Source organism: Hyposmocoma kahamanoa, unplaced genomic scaffold (assembly GCF_003589595.1).
Source record: "Hyposmocoma kahamanoa isolate Upper Pololo Valley unplaced genomic scaffold, ASM358959v1 78, whole genome shotgun sequence".
Classification (NCBI taxonomy): Eukaryota; Metazoa; Arthropoda; class Insecta; order Lepidoptera; family Cosmopterigidae; genus Hyposmocoma; species Hyposmocoma kahamanoa.
Genome location: NW_020653945.1, coordinates 14,030,630 through 14,051,235, shown reverse-complemented (window position 1 = coordinate 14,051,235; position 20,606 = coordinate 14,030,630). Strand labels below are relative to the sequence as shown.

The 20,606-nt window shown below is 34.1% G+C and overlaps 3 protein-coding genes across 3 annotated transcripts; all 3 read left to right on the top strand.

The window, feature by feature from the left end:
• Positions 1–3,372: 3,372 nt before the first annotated feature.
• LOC113233245 lies at positions 3,373–6,013 on the top strand. The gene is made up of 6 exons (XM_026468288.1): positions 3,373–3,568; positions 3,846–4,077; positions 4,335–4,468; positions 4,604–4,664; positions 5,246–5,363; positions 5,812–6,013. The coding sequence occupies exons 1-6, from the start codon at positions 3,490–3,492 to the stop codon at positions 6,001–6,003; spliced, it is 816 nt and encodes a 271-aa protein (XP_026324073.1). The 5' UTR covers positions 3,373–3,489; the 3' UTR covers positions 6,004–6,013.
• Positions 6,014–8,208: 2,195 nt separating this feature from the next.
• LOC113233156 (cyclin-C) lies at positions 8,209–12,558 on the top strand. Its single transcript, XM_026468167.1, has 3 exons — positions 8,209–8,935; positions 9,084–9,176; positions 12,219–12,558. Exons 1-3 carry the CDS (start codon positions 8,345–8,347, stop codon positions 12,339–12,341), a joined length of 807 nt encoding a protein of 268 aa, XP_026323952.1. The 5' UTR covers positions 8,209–8,344; the 3' UTR covers positions 12,342–12,558.
• A 2,902-nt stretch (positions 12,559–15,460) lies between these two features.
• LOC113233230 lies at positions 15,461–17,036 on the top strand. Its single transcript, XM_026468268.1, has 3 exons — positions 15,461–15,615; positions 15,846–16,083; positions 16,671–17,036. Exons 1-3 carry the CDS (start codon positions 15,527–15,529, stop codon positions 16,851–16,853), a joined length of 510 nt encoding a protein of 169 aa, XP_026324053.1. The 5' UTR covers positions 15,461–15,526; the 3' UTR covers positions 16,854–17,036.
• The last annotated feature ends 3,570 nt before the right edge of the window (positions 17,037–20,606 follow it).

The following is a 20,606-nucleotide window of genomic DNA, read 5'->3' as shown; positions in this document are numbered from 1 at the left end:
ACAATACTGGAGGTAGAAATTTTTACTTAAAGGAAACATTCCTTTATTTTTTTAAAGAAATAAAACTGCATTCATAGATTTTCGAAAATTTTTAGCAACACGCGGGAATCGAACCCGCTTTAATCAGAAAAAAATGCACCCTGCACTTGTATTGCATCGATCGATAGGGTTAATTATAAGAATAAAATCTCTCTCACAAAATTGGTCAATGAAATAAAAAAAAAAAAACCATGAAATCTTAACGTATTTTAATAAAACGAAAAAAATGGTAATCTACCTAATTAGTTGCTCGAAATGAGCTCCATTTTCTTGGATACACAAATTTAATCTTTTAACGAATTCATTTTGAGTAACTTTTAATAACGTGTTGTGATGAATTGTATTACAAATCGTATTCTGAACCTCAGCCTTCAACTCGTTTACAATCGCATAGGATTTAAGGTAAATTTGGTTTTTAACATATCCCCACAAAAAAAAAATTACGCCAACGATAATTAACAAGTAATCTGATGGACCTTTGAGTAAAAGTGCTTTAACTTGACCCATTGAATTTGTAACTCCAAATTTCATGGTTTGTAAGAGAGATTTCATCCTCATAATTGACCCTATCGATTGATTTAATAAAAGTACAGGGTGCATTTTTTTAATGATTTTAGCGGGTTTGATTCCCGCGTGTGACTAGCAATTTTCGAAAATCTTTGAATGCAGTATTATTTCTTTTTAAAAATAAAGGAATGTTCCCTTTAAGTAAAAATTTATATCTCCAGTATTTAACGAACTTTCCTTCCAAGTGGCATTACAAATTTCCACCCTGTATAATAATCTGAGGAACGGTTTTCTTCTGCTGGAAAAATATAGGTTAAGGTCATCGGAACTATCTTTGAGGAACAACTGGTTGATACGCTGAAGGCGTCTATCATAAGCATAAGAGTAAGCATAAGCATAAGAGTGTCAGCGTATTTGTTACTTGTTTGGAAATAATGTTGATTTTATTTGTAGTAGTTATTAACTTTTCTTGACATTTTATTGATTCACCAATAATAATAATGTTTATTCCCCGAAGTATAATAACGCACAACAACGCACACACTCAACATAGCCCCCGCACTAGGGAAACCCTGTGTCGCGGGTGCCATTGACACATATACATAGACAACCACAAATTACACCCAAACTCACGAGAGAAATAAATGTAGTCCATATGGGACTACATTTATTTCTCCCGGCCCGCGAATCGTACCTGGGACCTCTGCGTGGCAGTCCGGCATGGTAACCGTTCGGCCACTGAGGCAGTTAAATAATATATTTATAATGTACGATGTATATGAAGAAAAATTCATAAATACCACATAAATACATAATAATATATTTATAAATTTTCTTCATATTAAGCTTGACGCTATTAAGGTAATTACGAAAAATAGAAAAATGGTAATAAACTGTTTATTTCCTTAAATTGTGGGATAGTAGAAGATGTAACAAATATAAGAGATGATACAACATAAACAGTCCTAGTCCTATGTTTCGTAACTATATTTTAATTACCTATACTTGGTTATGTGTATTTTTTTTATATAATACTAAGTGACGTGACGAACAAGTCGCGTGTCTGGTGGTAAGCGTCACGCGTATCCTTAATAGTTGCAGTGTCACTCAGACCTTCAAATCAAAAAGATCTGAGAGGCACTGCCACTGCGCCCGACACCCTGAGACATAAGTTGACAAGTCCCATGTGCCTGTAATTTCACCAGCACCCTTGACATTACTGCTTGGCGGCAGAAATATGTAAGGTGGCTGTACTTCCCTGGTCGAACTCTTTCACAAGGAGCTCTACTGCTACTATTATTTTATAATGTTGATTGACTTGCAAGAATAAGTATAGTCAGCATTGACTTACAAATAAACAATTTTGCAAACAAATATGTAGGTCACCAATATGTGAATAGATTGATTAAATACATGTATGACCTTCACGAGTATTCCATCCTCCATCGCAGGCACGTAACAATAATACTCAATTTATATTGCCGCGGAATGGAATGGAAGCGAATTTTTGGAACGATATTATATCGCATGCTCGAGAATGCTCGCCCATTCCGCGGAAGATTTTGGCTCGTATCTAGTTTGTACGTTTCACAATTGACCATAAAGTTCATTATGCTATGTACAATATCGTTACAAAAATTCGCTTCCATTCCTAATTCGCGCGCCTGACGCGATCTTCAAGTAGCAATGGTGATATCATCATGTTGGCCATTCACGATGAAGAGAAATACTACCCTTCTGCGCATGGATACAGGCATGAATGATATTGAGGCCACCGAGCTTGAACGTTTACCGCACGAGTATCCCGTACGCGTACCTATATAACAGGAAGAGTCCCGTACATTCTTATGTCTTCTGCCTCTTGGCAGTAGGTTTAGTTATCGATTTTCGCCAATAAGAGCGTGCTTTAGGGGAGAATCTGCGCGACTGCACGCTGAACGGGGGGCTCCTTCGTCTTCAGCAATTTGATGTGGAATGTCAATGAGCGGTGATCTGGTTGGTCTGTAGCGTGGCGAAAGTGATGGGGTCATCGGAGTCGTTGACGACTTCTCTGGTTCGACTAGAAACCATTGTATTCTTTCTTCTATAAGTTACAATGTGTGGACAGCAAACAGTGCCCGCCGGCGCTAGCTATTGTAGTGCCCGCGCGCAATCAATGCCCTGGCGCTCTGTATTATAGATACGTGATCAAAATGGAATACTATTTTCCCCAGTGATGAGTAATATTGTTGAAAAGCCTGTTGACTTAGGTCACGCCGCGATCGACACGGGCTCTTTGGAGGCGTCGCGAGCTGCGCTCGGCTCCCCGGTTAGTAAGCCGGCATTGATATCAAATAATATAGATGGATAATTTGTTATCAATAAATGAAGATAATGCCATTTATATATACAATAGAAACAGAAGTGGTTCTCGTTATACTTCCTTGTGGAACACTTTGATTCATTCTTGATGGTTTGATAAACACGGCCTACTGCAAAATACAAAATAGTACTTTCTAACTAAGAGTAAATTTCTCAATTCCACAAAGAAGCTATTAAAAGCGTTTTCATTATCAACGGAGTCTATAATTTTCGTGTACCTAAAGTAGAAAACAAAGAATGTCATTAAAAAAAATCTAATATTATAATAAGACGCAAGTAATAAATAGGATTAAAGGATTACAAAGTATAAGGACAATAAATACCACATACATTAAATTAAATTACTGATAACAGATACGAAGATACTACGTAAATGGGAACAGGTGTAAGGAGTTGTTTATTTAAAATACTCCTGATAGGATCTAAATTATGATTGATCGATTTTGCAACATTATAAGTAAGAAACATGTTTGATAAATTAGCTAAACTATCTTAAATTTCGGCAAGTAAGTATGGTTATTTAATTATTTATTTTTATTTCCAAAAGGCTTGTAAAGAACTGGTCCGATCTGTTTCAGAAATATGAAGTGCACGGTTTTTACATTTATTTGTTTATTTGCATTCGGGCAAGCAGCCGTTGCAGGGCTGCAGAATGATTTTGGTATGTAACTTTTGAATAAAAATTGTTTAAAAATTTTAAAAATAATAACTTTTGCACCAATATGATCAATTTTATGATGGGAAAAATATTTTGAGCACGAAATTTTGTATAGAATAACTGATTTCTTTTGTACCGTGAAATGATGTTAATACATCGATATTACCTATCTACCAAAAAATATTGTGAATAAAAACAAATGTTTGGAAATCATTTATAATAATTGTTGGTTTCACTTCTCTGGATTATTTAGTCTCATTCAGTACATTTCGTTTTACAGATGATACAGCAACTGGACTGAAAGCTGCTTCTGACTTGGTTAACGAGGATGACCAACCACTGTCACAAAAGTTGGCTTCACTGGAAATCTCGCAGCTAAACGCCGTAGCTGATCTCATTAGGAATATACTAGAAGGATTCAGGGTTATCGTGATATATGGAAATGACATCTTACCCCCTCTAGACCCACTGCATATTCCGTCTCTCGGTCCTATACATTTCACGACTACAGGGTAAATTTTATTAAATCATTTATATATAAATATTTCATTTCATGTATCGATGGCATAAACTGTAATGTTTGCTAACGTGGTGAAGGCGTAAGGTACTCGCCGATTGTTGCCTAGGGTCCGCCAGACGTCGTTTCGATGGAACGGTACGTCCGTCGTGCGGGGAGGCTCCTGTTATGCACCCCGAAATCATTATAATGCTGCCTTCGTTGCGTCGCACTGGTTTCACGCTGTTTGTGAATTAACGTCATTTGTTGAAGAGTTCGCGTGACAGCGCAATTGGAGGACTTCAATATGCAAGGTCTGCGTTGGTACGTTGTAGACGATACATCTTTCAACGCGCTGAGGTTAACAATTGGAATGAAGATGACCGTACCGTGGATCACTGCAACAGGTGCATGTTTTTTTTAGCAAGTTTAATCTACTTACTAACCCTGTATATTTTATTTTTATACGTGTCAGACCATAATTATTGGTTAACAGATATACTTATAGCTCATTTATCATTCGAAACAAATAATGATTACAGGTACGTACGACGCACATGCCTTCATAACGTTGATTCAACATCGTGCTGGTGGTCGGTACAGGTAAAGAAAATTATTAATTTTAGAGTGGTTACACTCGACGACATTTAGCAGCGCGTCTGCAGCGATTCAGTCATAGGGTCGTATTCCAGAACTGTACTCAATGCTCAAGTCAGGATTTGAGCAGACTTGAGTATGATTTCAAGCACTGGAAATACGACCCTAATGGCAAGGACTTGAGTATGATTTTCAGTGCTCACTGCAATACTCAAGTCCTGACTTGAGTATTGAGTAGGTAGAGTTCTGGAATACGACCTGTAATGCAGTAGCGTTTCTACCGCTAATCATCAACTTTTACACACAAGCGCGACTTAAGCAGCTATACAATCGCGCATTTGTAAAGCAGCTGAAATTCGCCGTGTGTAACCGCTCTTACATAAATAAATATTGAAGTACCTTCTTGAAGATAATAATAATATGTACTTGACGTAATAAAAAGGTTTGACTATAATTTTGCTGGAGATTGTACCTACTGAATTCACAGAATGAGCGTGGTCAATAAATTTTTTTTGTTGCCAAATCTTATTGACATCACGAGTCAGTTGAAATATAGTTACATCTCTATCTAAATAATATTTTATCAGGTTCTTCGTAAATCGCCTCGAAACTAGTGTGGACCTCCGGGTGGGTACTAACATTCTGGGAGGCGGAACTCTAATCCTTCGCGAGCTCGATATTGACTTAAAAATCCATGATGTGCAGGTAATTCAAATGTTTTTATTTTTAATAACTTAAATAATAATATAGTTTGTTTCGAGTTCTTAGGTTTTCGCCATTTTTGCACATAGGAAATGAAACTATTTTTTTCGGATCTAAAAAATAACTGACTCAGCCGTGAACATGGGACCAGAAAAAAACTCCGAAACGTTGGTTTGTTTCAAAAAACAAGTATACGCGATTTAAATCCGAAAAACATAGTTCATATCCTAAATACATTTGTTTATTTTGTTCCACAATAATTGATTGAAAACTAATGGAACAGAGCGCGTTTGTGTCTGTGTGTACGCGCGATATTTATACCCACATAATTGCCATGAAAAGCTTTGTTCACGAATATCTAATTTTAGTGGATTACGCAAAATTAGCTGGCTAATACTTCACCACAATAGCCTAAACGAAGGTCGATGAACTATTTTTTTTTTTATTTAAGGTAAACATTGAGGGCATGGTTGGGTCGAGTATCCTCAATTCAATGATCAATTCGATGGTCCAAAATGCCGCTCATAACCTGTTGGTCGAAGAATTGCATCTTATTAGTGACATGCTCAGCAGAGAACTATTTGACGTCATCAACGACCTCCTCAGCAATTTCACACTGGATGATTTACTTGGGATCAATTGATTCCTGACGTTCGGTCCTAGAATTTTACACTTTTCCTAAAAGAAACGGAAAGCCAACAAAAATAAGAAAAAGAAGGTTATTGCGTAAAACATCAAAAACTCTTGCTTCTAGTCAATGATTCAAAATAATTACTTTATTTACTGATTTACACACTAACTAACTAAATACAAATTTATGTATAGATTTTCTATAGTCCAAAAAATAGCAGGACTTCTGACAAATAAATGATTGTTTGAGCGCAATCTTCAGTCTTTAGTTTTCACTACGATGTATTTTGCGAAGTACTTTAAACAAAAAGAAGAATATCAAGATTCGGATTTACCATTGTTTTATTTAACCCACGATGAATTTAAATTATAGGTACCAGCAGCAGCGTAACCAGAACAGTTACATTCACCTTCTGAACCTGTAATCTTTTCCTTCCTAAACTTGACTTTACCATAGTAAAAAAAATAAAATAAAAACAAGTAAATGAGGTACCCTCTTTTCAACAAAAAAAGAAACATCAAAATTGGTTCACAAATCGTTAAGTTATCGCGTAACATACATACAAAAAAAACATGCAGTCTAATTGAGAAATTCCTCCTTTTTTGAGGTCGGTTAAAAGTACAGTGGAGTTGAGAACCTTATTTAACCGACTTAAAAAAAGAAGGAGGTTCTCAATTCGTCCGGCATCACGTCGCAACTACTCCCTACTACTATTGCCGGAGTTGGTTAAAAAATTAAAATAAATCTTTTTATGATAGTATTTTCGGCATTTTTATTTAGAGGATGGAATAGTCTAAGCATTTTTAATACTCTTTGGGATATCATCGTTTAAAGTTTTAAAAAAACTATTGTTTTAAAAAAAGATCATATTTAAAAAAAAACAGAAATACAAGTGGACCACGGGTGTACTAGAGAAATTGTAAATTTATAAGTAAGTACTTAATATAATTACGGAAAATAATAACTACTGACAATTTTTGTAATATATAATTTTAGAATTCAAATGGGCAACTTTCAGCTTTGAGCATGAACTCTGATGGTTTGAGAACCTTTGAAGACTTTTATTATAGCTGTTTCTAAAACTCGACGCCATCAAAACCAAAATTTCTTTAGAAATTATAACTACCGTTGCTTTGAACAAGAATAGAAGTAATTAGCATACCTAGCGAGTATCATAAGCCGTTATTATACTTTTATAGCATGGAACACTAATTTGGGTTTACATTGCAACATTTGGTTCGTACGTGCTTATTTTGCCTTTTAAAACTCGATACAATGTAAAAAAAATACCAATAAATGTATGATAACTAGGATAGATAACACTATGAGAACCTTTGCTGCATAAAACTTAAATAAAAACTATCTTTAGAAAGTCCATAAAATTCGAATCTCTGTTTACGAAGAATTTGCCAAAAGTACGTAGGGTAGGTACACCAAATTAATTAATGTTTTCCTAATCTGAATTGGTGATTACTGTATTTTAATTATTATTTTATCGACTCCATGGTAACAAACACTTTACCAATTACTTGGACACACTTAATTTGTCATCAATACCCATTGTAATTAAAAACTTTATAAAGGTGCCGTCAAAGTTAGACCGTTATAACCACAGTACAAATACTCACAACCTCGTTATCGGGTTTATACAAGTCAATGGGTTTATATTTATTTTTAAGTATGTGTCATCTCTTTCTTTGTTTAGACATTTAAAGTTGGAGGATTAATAAAGACTCATTATCTACAATAAATTATGATTCAATTTAAATTGAAAAAGAATATTTAATATAAATAATATATATGACACTGGCAAAATATGGCAGCAAATTTGAATAGGTATATAAAGAAATGAAACTATTTTTCCGGATTTAAATCGCGTTTATTTGTTTTTTCAAACAAACTGACGTTCTGAGCCTTCGGCTTATGTGTAACAATTGCGAAAACCTAAGAACTCGATAGGTGTATAAGATCAATGCAATGAACTAATTATTTTTATGAATTGAATTTGACCATCGCACTATCGCACTCTTTAAAATTTTCTTTTCTATTTTTGTCGTTTTTCGCGATTTTCATTCTCGTTGAATCGTTTTTTTTAACGACTATTTCTTTTTGTTGTGGTAACCCTGTTGCTCTTGTCAATAATGTCAATGTTACAATTTTGTGGTAATTAAGACAGTGACAGGACTGACCACTCTCACATAGTGTTCTGTGACTCTCACACTCTATCTTTATAATTTGCGCTCACACTGACACCACGGTAGTAGGGAGAGAAGCCAAGCTAAATTATTTCAACTCTCTATGTTTAATGAAAAGGAATTGCTAGCAAAATTTAAGTTATTATTTATTTATAACAATGGCAGGCAATTTTTGGCAAAGCTCACATCACCAGCAGTGGATACTGGACAAACAGGATCTCATACGCGACCGCCAACACGACTTGAATATTTTGTCTGAAGAAGAGTATCAGAAAATTTTTAATTTCTTTGCTAGCATTATCCAGGTCTTAGGCGAGCAGTTGAAACTCCGTCAGCAAGTGATAGCTACCGCTACTGTGTACTTCAAACGGTTTTATGCGCGAAATTCCTTGAAATGCATAGACCCCTTGTTGCTGGCGCCAACTTGCGTATTTCTAGCATCCAAAGTGGAGGAATTTGGTGTTATATCGAACTCCCGTTTAATAACCACATGTCAGACAGCTATTAAGAACAAATTTAGCTATGCCTACGGTCAGCAGGAATTTCCATATAGAACAAATCACATATTGGAATGTGAATTCTATTTGTTGGAGAATTTGGATTGCTGTTTGATCGTATACCAACCATACAGGCCATTGCTAACATATGTGCAGGACATTGGGCAGGATGACCAGCTCCTAACATATGCCTGGAGAGTTGTTAATGATTCCTTAAGAACTGATGTCAGTTTGTTGTATCCACCATATCAGGTAATCAATAAAGTATTTCTCTATAAGTAAAATTTCTTATAAAGTATTACTTCTGATTTGTTTCTAAACAGAATTAGGTAAAAATCATGGACAGCCTAAAATGAAAACTTCAATGGTAAACATAATGTTTAAATATTGTTAATTCCAGATTGCAATAGGCGCACTGCATATAGCATGTGTTATGCTTGGTAAGGAGAATTTAAAATCTTGGTTTGCTGAACTCAATGTTGACATGGATAAGGTACATATTGGTAACATATCATAATAATATTTATTTTAATTTATATTAATTTATTCATTTGTTATGAATATTTAAAAACTGTGTGTGAAGTTGCTAAACTCGGCTACGGGTTAAAGTATTATTTAAACTGAAAACTAAGCTAATTTATTTATAACAAACATGTAGGCCAGCATTTAAGTAAAATGACTAGGTTTTTTTGTTTGCTTTGGGATAGTGCTGCAAATATGCAAAAAGGTGCTGTTAGAGTAATCTACAAACCAAAGTAGACATGCATGAAACAGTGCTTGAAAAATGATACAATATCACATGCAATATGTTGGTCAAAGTAATACTACAGTGATATCACTATCACTCACATCACTAAACTAAAAATGAGATATAAGCATCCCTCTTGTGCTTGTTTGAAAGAAAGAAAAAATGTTTCATGATTAAATTGAGTCACTATACTCACCTAAGTCTAATACTTACACTAAACAACAACTGAATAATTTTTATGTTAGCAATTATGCATAGTGACACAAAAGAGAAAAGAACATGACTCAGCAAAATTTTTATCTTGGGTGAAACAGATGCTGATTTTCAGTCATTCCTGTTTCAGCACCGACTGAGTCTTAAGAAAACTTACTACTTAATAATGTTGCCATCACTCATAGATATCCTATTCTGACGGTTGCAACTAATTGAGTACACTAGAGCAGATACATTTTAAGCAGTGTAAACAAGTTTAAACAAACAATTTTTAAGTAACACAGACTGCAATATAACTAATGTACTATTAAAAGGATTTATTTAATGTTTATATTGTAATTGTAATAATATTCAATATCAAACAAAACAAGGCTCAGTATGTTGTGTTGTGTCGGTTCGAGTGATTTTATAAGTGATTCTCATGTAAGTGATGTGTGATATTACATGACATTTGCATGTTATCACAATTGCAATATTACTCGCATTGTTCACGCATCTCTACCCCAGAGTATATTTGAGGGAGAAGTTAAGGAAATTAACATTCACACAGTATCACAGTACATTTGTGAAAATATTTTGGTATGGTGTAATAATAGGCTGGTGTCCTCGATTTGATGAAAAGATTTGCGTCTAGGGGCAATTTTCTTTGTTGTGAGTTCAGATTCCTACTTGTGCTACTTAAGCACCTCCAAAAATCTCAGCACCCCTCTAGGTTTGCTGAAGTCTTCAGGGATCGACCTCGACACTCTAATGTACTTTGTCCTATAGTTGGCCGCATTCCACATAGAAGTTTATTGAAGGTGTTAGCGACCAACTGTGATGCAGCCTCTTTCGTAGTTATGGTTTTTTTTATACATTTTATATATCTTTCCTGTCTTTGTTTTACAAAATTTTGGCAGTTGCCTTTGCCACGCTGCATTGTTCAGTTTAGATTGAATATTGTATTCTATAATCATCTCAAATTAGACATGACTTAGAAAAGGTAACCTTATTAATTTGGCCTCTTTTTAGAAAAAACAAGATTTTTTTTGCCAAGAAGATGACCTAGAAGGTTTCATACCATTTTAGAATCTTGATTAGTTGCGTCAACTTTTGTAAGACATTGCCATGGTAGTCTAGGTACATTTTTTTACTGTATGGGTTGTCAAAGTTACCTTGAAAAAAAAAATCTGCTAAAAATTTTAAGAAAAAAATTAAATACTTTTTTTTTTGTACTGATACTTTAGCAATTCGGGCTTTGTTTGGCATTGAGTTCAATAGCTGGGCTATTTGGGTTACCGTTACAAAAACTAGAACAGCAAAATTAGCAAATTTGTAATTGTAGTCCTTAAAGTGGTGTACAAGTCGTACATTTTCAACAATTTTCATTAAAATGCTTGTATCACAACAAAAATGACTCTGATTTTTTAAATATTTTTTTCTGGGTTGTTACAAATTTTTTATCGTTGACTTTTGGGACACCCTGTATATTATGGACCGTGACCCAGTGGCAGTTAGAGTATGTAGTTCTGCCGTTTGAGCTAAACAAGTTTTTGGGATAGATAGGAGTTGAGCATTGGGAGTGTATCCCTAGCCTGTCTAGAAACCGTAAGAATTGTTCAGGTATTGTTATGAGAAGTTTTGCATCTTTGTGTATTTGTTTTGGACTCGTTAGTGAAGACTAGCAGTTGTCTTTAACAATCTTGTAACGGATTTCTCTATGTTAGGTCCTCCTATGCTTCCCTGGCTGGGCCAGCTCTGTTCGATATTCGACCAGAGGCCGAATAGCATATTCGAAATATTCCACCTAACTATTCTAACTGATTAACGTAGATATCAAAATTGGCACGAAAAATACCACATACCTCTACTTATTACCAAAAACTTCAGATACGATAAATAATTTTGTAATAATTTAAAATTATGACTCGATGTAGACTTACTATCTGTATAGTAGGTACTTTTCATTTGACATGTACTTTATCTAACCTTTTTTTATCTATCGAGTTCTTAGGTTTTCGCGATTGTTACACATAGGAAATGAAACTATTTTTCCGGATTTAAATCGCGTATATTTGTTTTTTCAAACAAACCGACGTTTCGGGCCCTTTACAGGTCCCATGGTCACGGTTGACTGAGGTGGTACAGTCTTTAACCAGTTATGTCTAATATTGATGCAAACCACCCTATTTTTTCACTATAGTTACAATAGTTATTAATTAAATACCTTATTTTAATTTTACAAAGAAAACATTCCAATTTACGTTACATTAAGTTTTACAAATTATTTTATTGAATGAATTTTTATTAAGTTCAATTTATTATTAATTAATAATAGAAATTAGAATAAACTAAAATATGTTTTGATCGTTTAGAAAAATAACTTAGTTATATTACATTTCCTTTAATCTCTTATATAAAAAAAATATATTTTTACTTGATAATTAATTTACTGCGTTTTTTTCTTAGACATGAGACTCTGTTTTAAGTATTTATATTTGGCCGAATAGGAACGGCGAAGAACAGGCGCAATAATCTTAATACCCAATTGTACTCAAATATTTATTGCAACTCTATTAAAAACACAATTTTCAGATTCAAGAAATAGTGAGAGCAATTATCAACCTATATGAAATGTGGAAAAGTTATGATGAGAAGAAGGAAATTCAAGGGTTGCTAGCGAAAATGCCCAAACCCAAGCCCGCTCCACAAAGATAAAAGAAGAAACTATTTGACTGGATATATAATTAGCAAAAAGTTTACAAATAGAAGTAAGGCGTTTGGGCTTTGCACGTAATGTATACAAACGGACAACATTATTCTGAGTTGTTTACATAAGATTCAGATTTACGTAATGGAAAGTGATAATACAAAATAATAAGCTAAGGAGAGTGTGACCTGCCTAATTTTGACCTTAGTAACATTATTTTTAATTTGAAATATTTCTATAAAATTAATTGAAACATTATTTTAACTATCACTAAAGCATTTTTCAATAGTATTCTTTTATTAACAATAATAGTTGTATATAATAAATGTGTGTACATAAAAAAGCTATTTCTATAAACGGTATGTTATAAGAATAATTGATTACACTATCAACTTTTACCTCATATTGAAAGCAATCAATAAATACTATTTGATTCAAATATAATCAATTTGAATATTGTAAAAATATATTTTCGTAAATAACAATGAATTAGATTTACTAGTTATTCTAGTTTAGGGACTCGCATACCTATCCAATGTTAGGTATTCCGTAAGTACAAGTATAATGACATAAGTAAACCTTTTCCGTTAAAAGACTGATGGTAAATTTGTAACAGAATATTACAATAAATTTTAAGAAATTATATGTTATTGTATTTTTTGTTTGAATCCCTTGTGTACCTAATTAGGAGTTAGTTTTGATGACGTGCCCTAAAACGATATCGCCTGTTTTGGAATTTTAGCAGGTAAACAATATAGCAGGTACATGTTAACCAAGCAGTTGACCAATAACGTATGAAAAAGCGAATCTCTTAACAAATCGAAGTTAAACAAACCAAACAAGTGTGGTACAATAAATATTTAAGGATGACTTTTGATATGTAGCGTATATAGCCTCGGCCAAAATGTATACTTTTATATTGAAACAATTTATACAATGCTACTTTTACTATACAGAGTGTTTTTTATGGGACTGTATGGGTAAATCCGAAATATTAGAAAATACAAGGAGTCGTCATAAAAAACCGTTAAGTCTTTATGAAAACAATTTTAGCATGGTCAATTTTATGAAGCATGAGTTTTCCGTAAAATATATAAAATTGATCAAAATTTTTTTTTAGTGCTGATCGACTCAGTTTCATGAAGAGATCATTTTATTGTACCTATAGGACAAAAAGAAATCGAGACAGCAGAAGTTAGTGACACGTAAAATATTTTTTCATACAAAACGAATAAATTTGACTATTTTTTTTATTACTATAGACTCATTCAATTCATTTTGTAAGAAAAATGATTTTATTAAATTTTGACCAACTTTTGTCCCGATTTTTTCCGTTCCATACAATGAAATCGAACCCTCCAATGCACACCACGCCAATTTAATATTAATAAGAAAAATCTGTATGTAATATGTCACCCACGGTCCACCCTTTGCCTTAATTATGGCAGATTTTTTTTTAGTAGAGAGCAAACGATTTTTTGCAGTCTTCAGGGCTTATCGCGTCCGTTCCTTGGTGTTTATTGTGTTGCGTCCATCTTTGCGCTTTATAAACCTCATGAGTAAGTGTTCTATGTGTGGATATTAGGTCCGGAGACTGCGCATGCCACTCGGTTATGTTAGTTTTTCGAAATAATGCTATAGCAGGGAGACATATGCATGCCGCATTATCCTTCCGGAATTTAACGTTGTTCATTTTCGTATCGCCAAAAAGGGTTGAAAATTAGGGCTGCAATGCTGATTCTAGAACGTTAATGTATTTTAAGGACGAGTTCGTGCATACCTCGCACAGAAACATAACCGCAACTACTGAATCGATCAAGCAGTCCGCACACTATTATGCTGTCTCGCCATGATTTATGGTTGGTACTACAGTATGGACTCTATTCTTCGCTTATCCGGGGGCGCCTTAGTCATAAGTTTTTGCTAGTTATTATATTTTCATATCCTAAAAAATAAGGCCAGTTTTCTGCAATACTTTCATTCGGATTTCTCAGGGTACTCAATACTTTTGGCCAAGGCTGTAGGTATATATTTAGCACTTATATCTGTTTGGGTAAATATGAGACGCGATACTATTGTCGCAGTGATGTCTACGTGTTGTACAGAATACATGAAACTAGTGCTGCCTGTTGAGACAAGAATAACACAATATCCACTGAATATAGTAACGAACAGTAAAATACTACTCCTGTTTATAGAAGTTTAGATACACATAAGATTTCAAAGTCAAACTGTTGGGATTATGGAACCGAATTTGTATACACCTACTTTGATTACACTTACAAAATTTTCTTACAGCGTAAGTAACCTTTGTAAAAGGATATTTAGATCGCGGAAAAGTGGCGCATGGTAGGTGCTACCCAAAACGTATTGCGCCGGCTAATAACCGTAATAGAAATGAAGATTAAATATATCAGGATTTATATTTAATGAAGTCCGAGTTCAAGTAACATGAGCATTTTCTGTTTACGGAGGCTTCGGTTCGTATCTAACCGCTTCATTTCACGATTTCAAACAATTCTATCCGAGCCGTAATGGCTTATTGTACAACACGAATTCATAACAATACCTATGCTCTAATATCAAAACACCCTCAGTCGTTATATAACAAGGCAACCACGCATTACGTGAATGCTGAAACATTGCACAAATATTTTGTGTAAGGCCAGTTTTGCATTATATTGTATTTTATATAAGTACCTATAATGAAATAATGCTTAATTAGTGCTTTGTAAATCTATGTACATACCTATAATCGATGTAACGCACGTCTATAAATAAATTAATAAAAAGACCTATACAATACTCTTAATTGCACAAATGAACAAATACATAAAAAAGACAGGTACAACAGGCGACCATATTGTTAGATAGCAATATCTTACAGGCAATGTCCATGCTACTTAAAACGTATATAAACCTTGATAAAGATTTTTTATCTCGCTCGTGCTTAATTTTAAAGCGAATCATTTAAAATACTTTTCCACTTGTCTTCTACCTTAGCTATTAAATAAAGAAGTTTGTAAAAAAAGTAGCTTATAAATTGTGATACCTAGAGTATATTGTGATCGAGTCCTAACTTTCTCATAACGTGTGTTGTACGTACATACCAAAGTGCATATGCTCCCGGCAACTATAAAGATCGTCTTCGCGACCATCACTCAGCCAGTTCGAACATCACTACGTAGCCGCGATGTCTTCCACCAAGGTCTACCTTAGCGACCTCTGCGTAATCCTACTTTTCGGCTTCTCATTAATCTTGGCTGATGAAAAATTAAAAACGTGAGTTAAAGTTACCTATGTCTACATTTTTTTTATTTTTGGCGTGTTTTTATTATGGAAGAACCTACATTCAGGTGTTATAATATCACACACCTCTGTTTGCAATTATTTTCAATGGAATCTCATATACAAGCTCTTGTCAAATAAATGTAAATAAAAATCACGACTGTGAAAAAATTTTAAGATTTTTTTGGTATGTCTTAATAACTTACTCTGCATATTATGTATAGTTCAAGCCCTGTAGTGACCGAAGGACCTAAAGGCAACTGTTCCTGTGGAGGATTCTCCACCCCAACGCCAGATGTCAGCATTGCGCCCCTCCTCTCCCAATCACCAGGCCTGGTTATCAAATGTGACAAAGAAGGAGAGAATACATGCAAGAACCTATGTACGGCGCTAGCTACAGCCACTAAAGCCAAAGGCCCGGAGATACTGTGCAATAAACTAAAGGATGCTGATGAATTGAAGGTAAAATTATCACTAAATAAATACCTGTAGTAGGATGCTAATTTTTAATAGATTTTACCTTATAGTCCTTTCAAAACTTTCAACGTTCTATTACAATGTTGACCTGAACTAATCTTAGTACTTATTTAACTGAACAATATGTACTCAATAATTACACCATGTAACACGATTTTTGTTTCTGGGCTATCAATATCATTATCTAATTGGTTAAAAGTTGAAATTTGCGTACCATTAAGGAACGTGCAAATTGGGTTTCTCTATATTTAAAGACAAAAATGGAAGATTATATTAGAAATTAATAGTTTATTTCAACCAAAATTATACTTTATGACAGAGGACCTACAGATGTGTAGAGTTGCGAGATTATGTAAATACGACTATGTAGCTATGTAAATACCACTGTGACAGCCACAAACGCAGAGTTTTTGGGGTATCTTTCCAACACACTTGCTGGTCATTTAAACAGAAACTAATAATATCAATAAGAAACAAAATCTTTTTGAAATATTTATATAGAGTTACTTAGTAATCAGCACCCTGTAAAAATAGGTAAAAACCAATCTAAGATACATTACTGTTGTTAACAGTTATCGGCATTCTTCAAAGTTTGTGACAAGCCATGGGTATACGCAAACTTGACAGCGGACGAGCCTCTATGTTGCGATAACACCAAGGTGAAGGTATGCCCTTCGGTGGAACGCGAGCAGGCTGGTAATGCTACTGTCATTTCTACAACAATTACTACTATAGAACCAAAGTCAGTCATTTAACTTTATATTACTAACTCTATAGCTTTTGTATAAGTGTATTATGAAATAAACAAGTTATTTAAATTATAGTGTCAGTTTATCGACTTTGTAAGATACTCGTAAGTCATAACTAGAAGTGTTGGTCTGTAATCCCTTAGAACTTATTTTTTAATAAAAATTCTGGAAATGGTAGTTTTACACTCATATATTAGTAGTTTCACTCCTCTATTCCACTTTTTATGTGCTACATGGCGCATTATTCCAAAATTCCGGTGTATTGTATTTAAGTTACGACTCTAAAGACGCTCGTAAGCAATAACGTGTTAACTCACAGAAATTCGAAAATTGAGATATTATTGCCAAATTGTAGCTTGACGTCTCCTCTACCTTTTACAAACATAAACTAAGTGATTTGAAACCTCCAAATAATAAAAAATGGTAACAACAGTTGACATAAATCCATTAGTCACAACCACGAAAAAAAAATTTGGCGCCATTTTCTCATAACTATGATCATGATGCTAAGTAATAACGTGTTAACAAATAGGATCATAGGCATCCAATATATGGCCTCCCAATGCTCACAGATTACCTGTCAATGTTAACTTGGAAACTAGTTTACACGTGTTTTGACTAAAATAACTCCGACAGTTTGATGTACAAATGATTTCAAAAAAAGAAACGATTCATGTAAGAAAAAAAAAAGAATTTATTTACAATTCCGTGTACAACATACATACAGTTTAGTACAATGATGCCCAGCGTAATTAACGTACCCAATTATTTATTTACAAAAGCAAACTTAATGTGTAGACCCGAAGCTCACAGAATTATTTTTTTATAGTAATGAACAAACACTGTCACTTTTTAAGTGTAGTATATGTGAAGGATTTGATACAATGTTTTCTATGAAATTCTAGAAAGCTTAGAAACAACCTTACTTTAGACTAAATGGGCACTCATTTTAAGAACAGTTCAATTTCGTAAAAGAGAGGACGATATAAATAATAAAACGTCTAAAACAATTCATAAAAATTGAGGAAGTCGTTGAGTACTTGTTTGATAACAACAAGATGGACAAACAACAACAATTATATCTATATGCAATTTACAATAGTGCAATCAAGTTTCTTTATTTGTACAAAGACTATTAAATGTAATATCGTTTAAATACGCAATGTAAGAAACTGTTTTTTACCATAAGGGTAGTAAAAGGACGTTGGTAATAAAGGCGAAAAAATGCATTGTCCGACTTTGTAACATTAATGAGCCACATATTTTCAAGATAACAAGAATGCGTTGTCCGACTCCGTAACATAAACAAACCGCATTTTCGTTAAAGATTCTTGATATTACAATGCATTTAATTAATGATAACCACATGTAACTAAGTCGCAGAAATGTCCAGCTCAGCAGCTTTATGTCTTCAAGAACATTTGACATCTTTCTCAAATCGAAAAACTAGGTTTATTTTAGCTACCTATGTCCACAGATGGCAATTTGCTTTAAAGAAATGCCGCCGATATTAAGTGGCTTGTTTACACGTAACGAGTAACATGGTTGTCTATGGTCAGTGCTCTGGGTAGTGATCGGCTCAGCAGAAAGCGAGTGAGTCGCATGGACCTTATTTTGTTTAAAGTTGTTTGCAGATGTGTCGACGTAGAAGGTATAGTTGACGTATTATTAATTCGTACCGATTCGACTTCTCGCTTTATCTTTCAAATACAATAGGATAAGAGTGAGGCGTCTCGGTAATGCATGTGTCATCTGTATACTACAAAAATACTAGTTTAAGCATTTTACGCTTTGGTACTTAATTCTAAACTTGATAATCTTTATGTGGGACTAAGTATGCTGAATTAGTAGGAAAAGTTTCGGTAATCGGTATTTTACGAAGTACCCAGTTTAAAACAAAAAAACGACAAGTTTAAAATTACAATTCATAGCATTTAGCGCACCTGCACTTATTACACGTACGATGGACCAAGATCATTGAATTCCGTGTACGCTTTAAGTAAAAGAAGCGTTAATGATTCTATTGTAATGAAAAGGATAAGCCGTTACAAGTGATAATATTAATTGGTGCAAATAATATTTCTTCAACTATACGGTTATACAGCGTTTTTTTTAATGGGACAGTATGGGGCAATCCGAAACCATATGCCTTATTTTGAGGCGGGCGCGGGCGCGGGCGCGCGGGCGCGGGCGCGCGTGCGCGCGCGCCGCGCGAGTAGATCTATTGGCTCGGTCCGCCCGTGCCTTTCACAGTGCTTGAACTAGCATTTAGCGTCTGTTTGCGATTTCGGCGTGCGGATGTAGCCGATTCGGCACTGTGAAAGGAAAGACGCCAAGACCCACGCGCGCGTACCCGCCGCCGCGCCCGCGTCTGCACTCAGAATGAGCACATAGAAGATACAAGGAAACTGTCTTTTACACTAAGTCTTTTTAACATGAAGTCTTTTTTTGTGAAAACAATTTCGGAATAGTCAATTTTTAGTCAAGCGTGAGTTGTCCATAAAAATGAATAAAATAGATTAAATTTTTTTAGTGCTAACCGACTCAGTTTCATGAAAGGAGCATTTCATTGTATGGGACGAAAAAATCAGGACAGCCGAAGTTGGTCAAATTTCATAAAATATTTTTCATACTAAATGAATAAAATCGACTTTTTTTTTAATGCTGTTAAACTCAGTTTCTTATAATAATGAATTTATAGTATTGGAGGAAAATAATCGGGACAGCAGAAGTTGGTCAAAGTTAATAAAATGTGTGTCTGATTAAACTTGACCGACTTAAAAAAAACATTGTATACTAGCTGGTCACACAACACAATGAACTGATCGGAAAATAAAATTTATTTCGAGTTTACATAGCATTATATTTGTTTTTGTTTGAGGAACCATGGTCACGCAGACATAAGACTGCACTTCCTTATTAATATGTAAAAGATATAATTAATGTCGTTAATGATTGATGATTTTATCTCTTTTTCGGTAACGATGTAACCTGTAAAGAGCCCGAAACGATGATTTGTTTGAAAAAATCAATATACGTGATTTAGGTCCGAAAAAAGCAATTTCATTTTCCAAAGTGTAGCAATCGCGAAAATCGAAGAACTTATTACCTATATATTGAACTAATTTGAATCTCTCGAGCAAGTCTCACAACACTGTTTCCACACTAATACTCGTTACGTGATTATGTGTAATCTAATCATATCACACTCTTTGTTCTGCATAAGCGTTATTATACGGTAATGTACAAACCACGCCTCTGGATGAGAGACAAGTTGCAATATAAATGAGGACATAAGCGCAAAAGTGGTGTGTACACCCACACCCACATTAAATTTGCTTTTTCTACAATATTACTTAATATTAAAGTACATAAGTATTGTATAATTGTACGTTATTTTCATGTACAGAGCATTATTTATACATGAAAATAGCATCCAAATGTAAAATTATTATGTTGGAGAGAAAATAAAATGTGGGTTACACCACTTTTGCACCGATAGCTCTAAATAAGAATATTAATCTTCTTAAGAAAAGAAGTGATAAAAATAACGTTAACAAAAAATAAAGGAACAAAAATAAACTGGCTGTTAAGATATTATGGACAAAATGTATTTTCAACAACTATGTATAAGGTCCTATTTTACTAGAAATTGGTTTTTTTAAGCAAAAACAATCGTTTAAAAGATGTATTGAAGTCTTTAAGCGGATAACAATAATACATACTTGCAAAACAGGACCCTGTAGAACCCAAGAACAT

Excerpts from the sequence above, each read along its gene's own strand:
- LOC113233245 (XM_026468288.1), top strand. The coding sequence starts at position 3,490 with ATGAAGTGCACGGTTTTTACATTTATTTGTTTATTTGCATTCGGGCAA. Across the intron at positions 3,569-3,845 it reads AGGGCTGCAGAATGATTTTG|ATGATACAGCAACTGGACTG; the intron begins GTATGTAACTTT and ends TTCGTTTTACAG. Across the intron at positions 4,078-4,334 it reads ATACATTTCACGACTACAGG|AGTTCGCGTGACAGCGCAAT; the intron begins GTAAATTTTATT and ends CATTTGTTGAAG.
- LOC113233230 (XM_026468268.1), top strand. The coding sequence starts at position 15,527 with ATGTCTTCCACCAAGGTCTACCTTAGCGACCTCTGCGTAATCCTACTT. Across the intron at positions 15,616-15,845 it reads GCTGATGAAAAATTAAAAAC|TTCAAGCCCTGTAGTGACCG; the intron begins GTGAGTTAAAGT and ends TATTATGTATAG. Across the intron at positions 16,084-16,670 it reads AGGATGCTGATGAATTGAAG|TTATCGGCATTCTTCAAAGT; the intron begins GTAAAATTATCA and ends TGTTGTTAACAG.
- LOC113233156 (XM_026468167.1), top strand. The coding sequence starts at position 8,345 with ATGGCAGGCAATTTTTGGCAAAGCTCACATCACCAGCAGTGGATACTG. Across the intron at positions 8,936-9,083 it reads TGTTGTATCCACCATATCAG|ATTGCAATAGGCGCACTGCA; the intron begins GTAATCAATAAA and ends TGTTAATTCCAG. Across the intron at positions 9,177-12,218 it reads TCAATGTTGACATGGATAAG|ATTCAAGAAATAGTGAGAGC; the intron begins GTACATATTGGT and ends CACAATTTTCAG.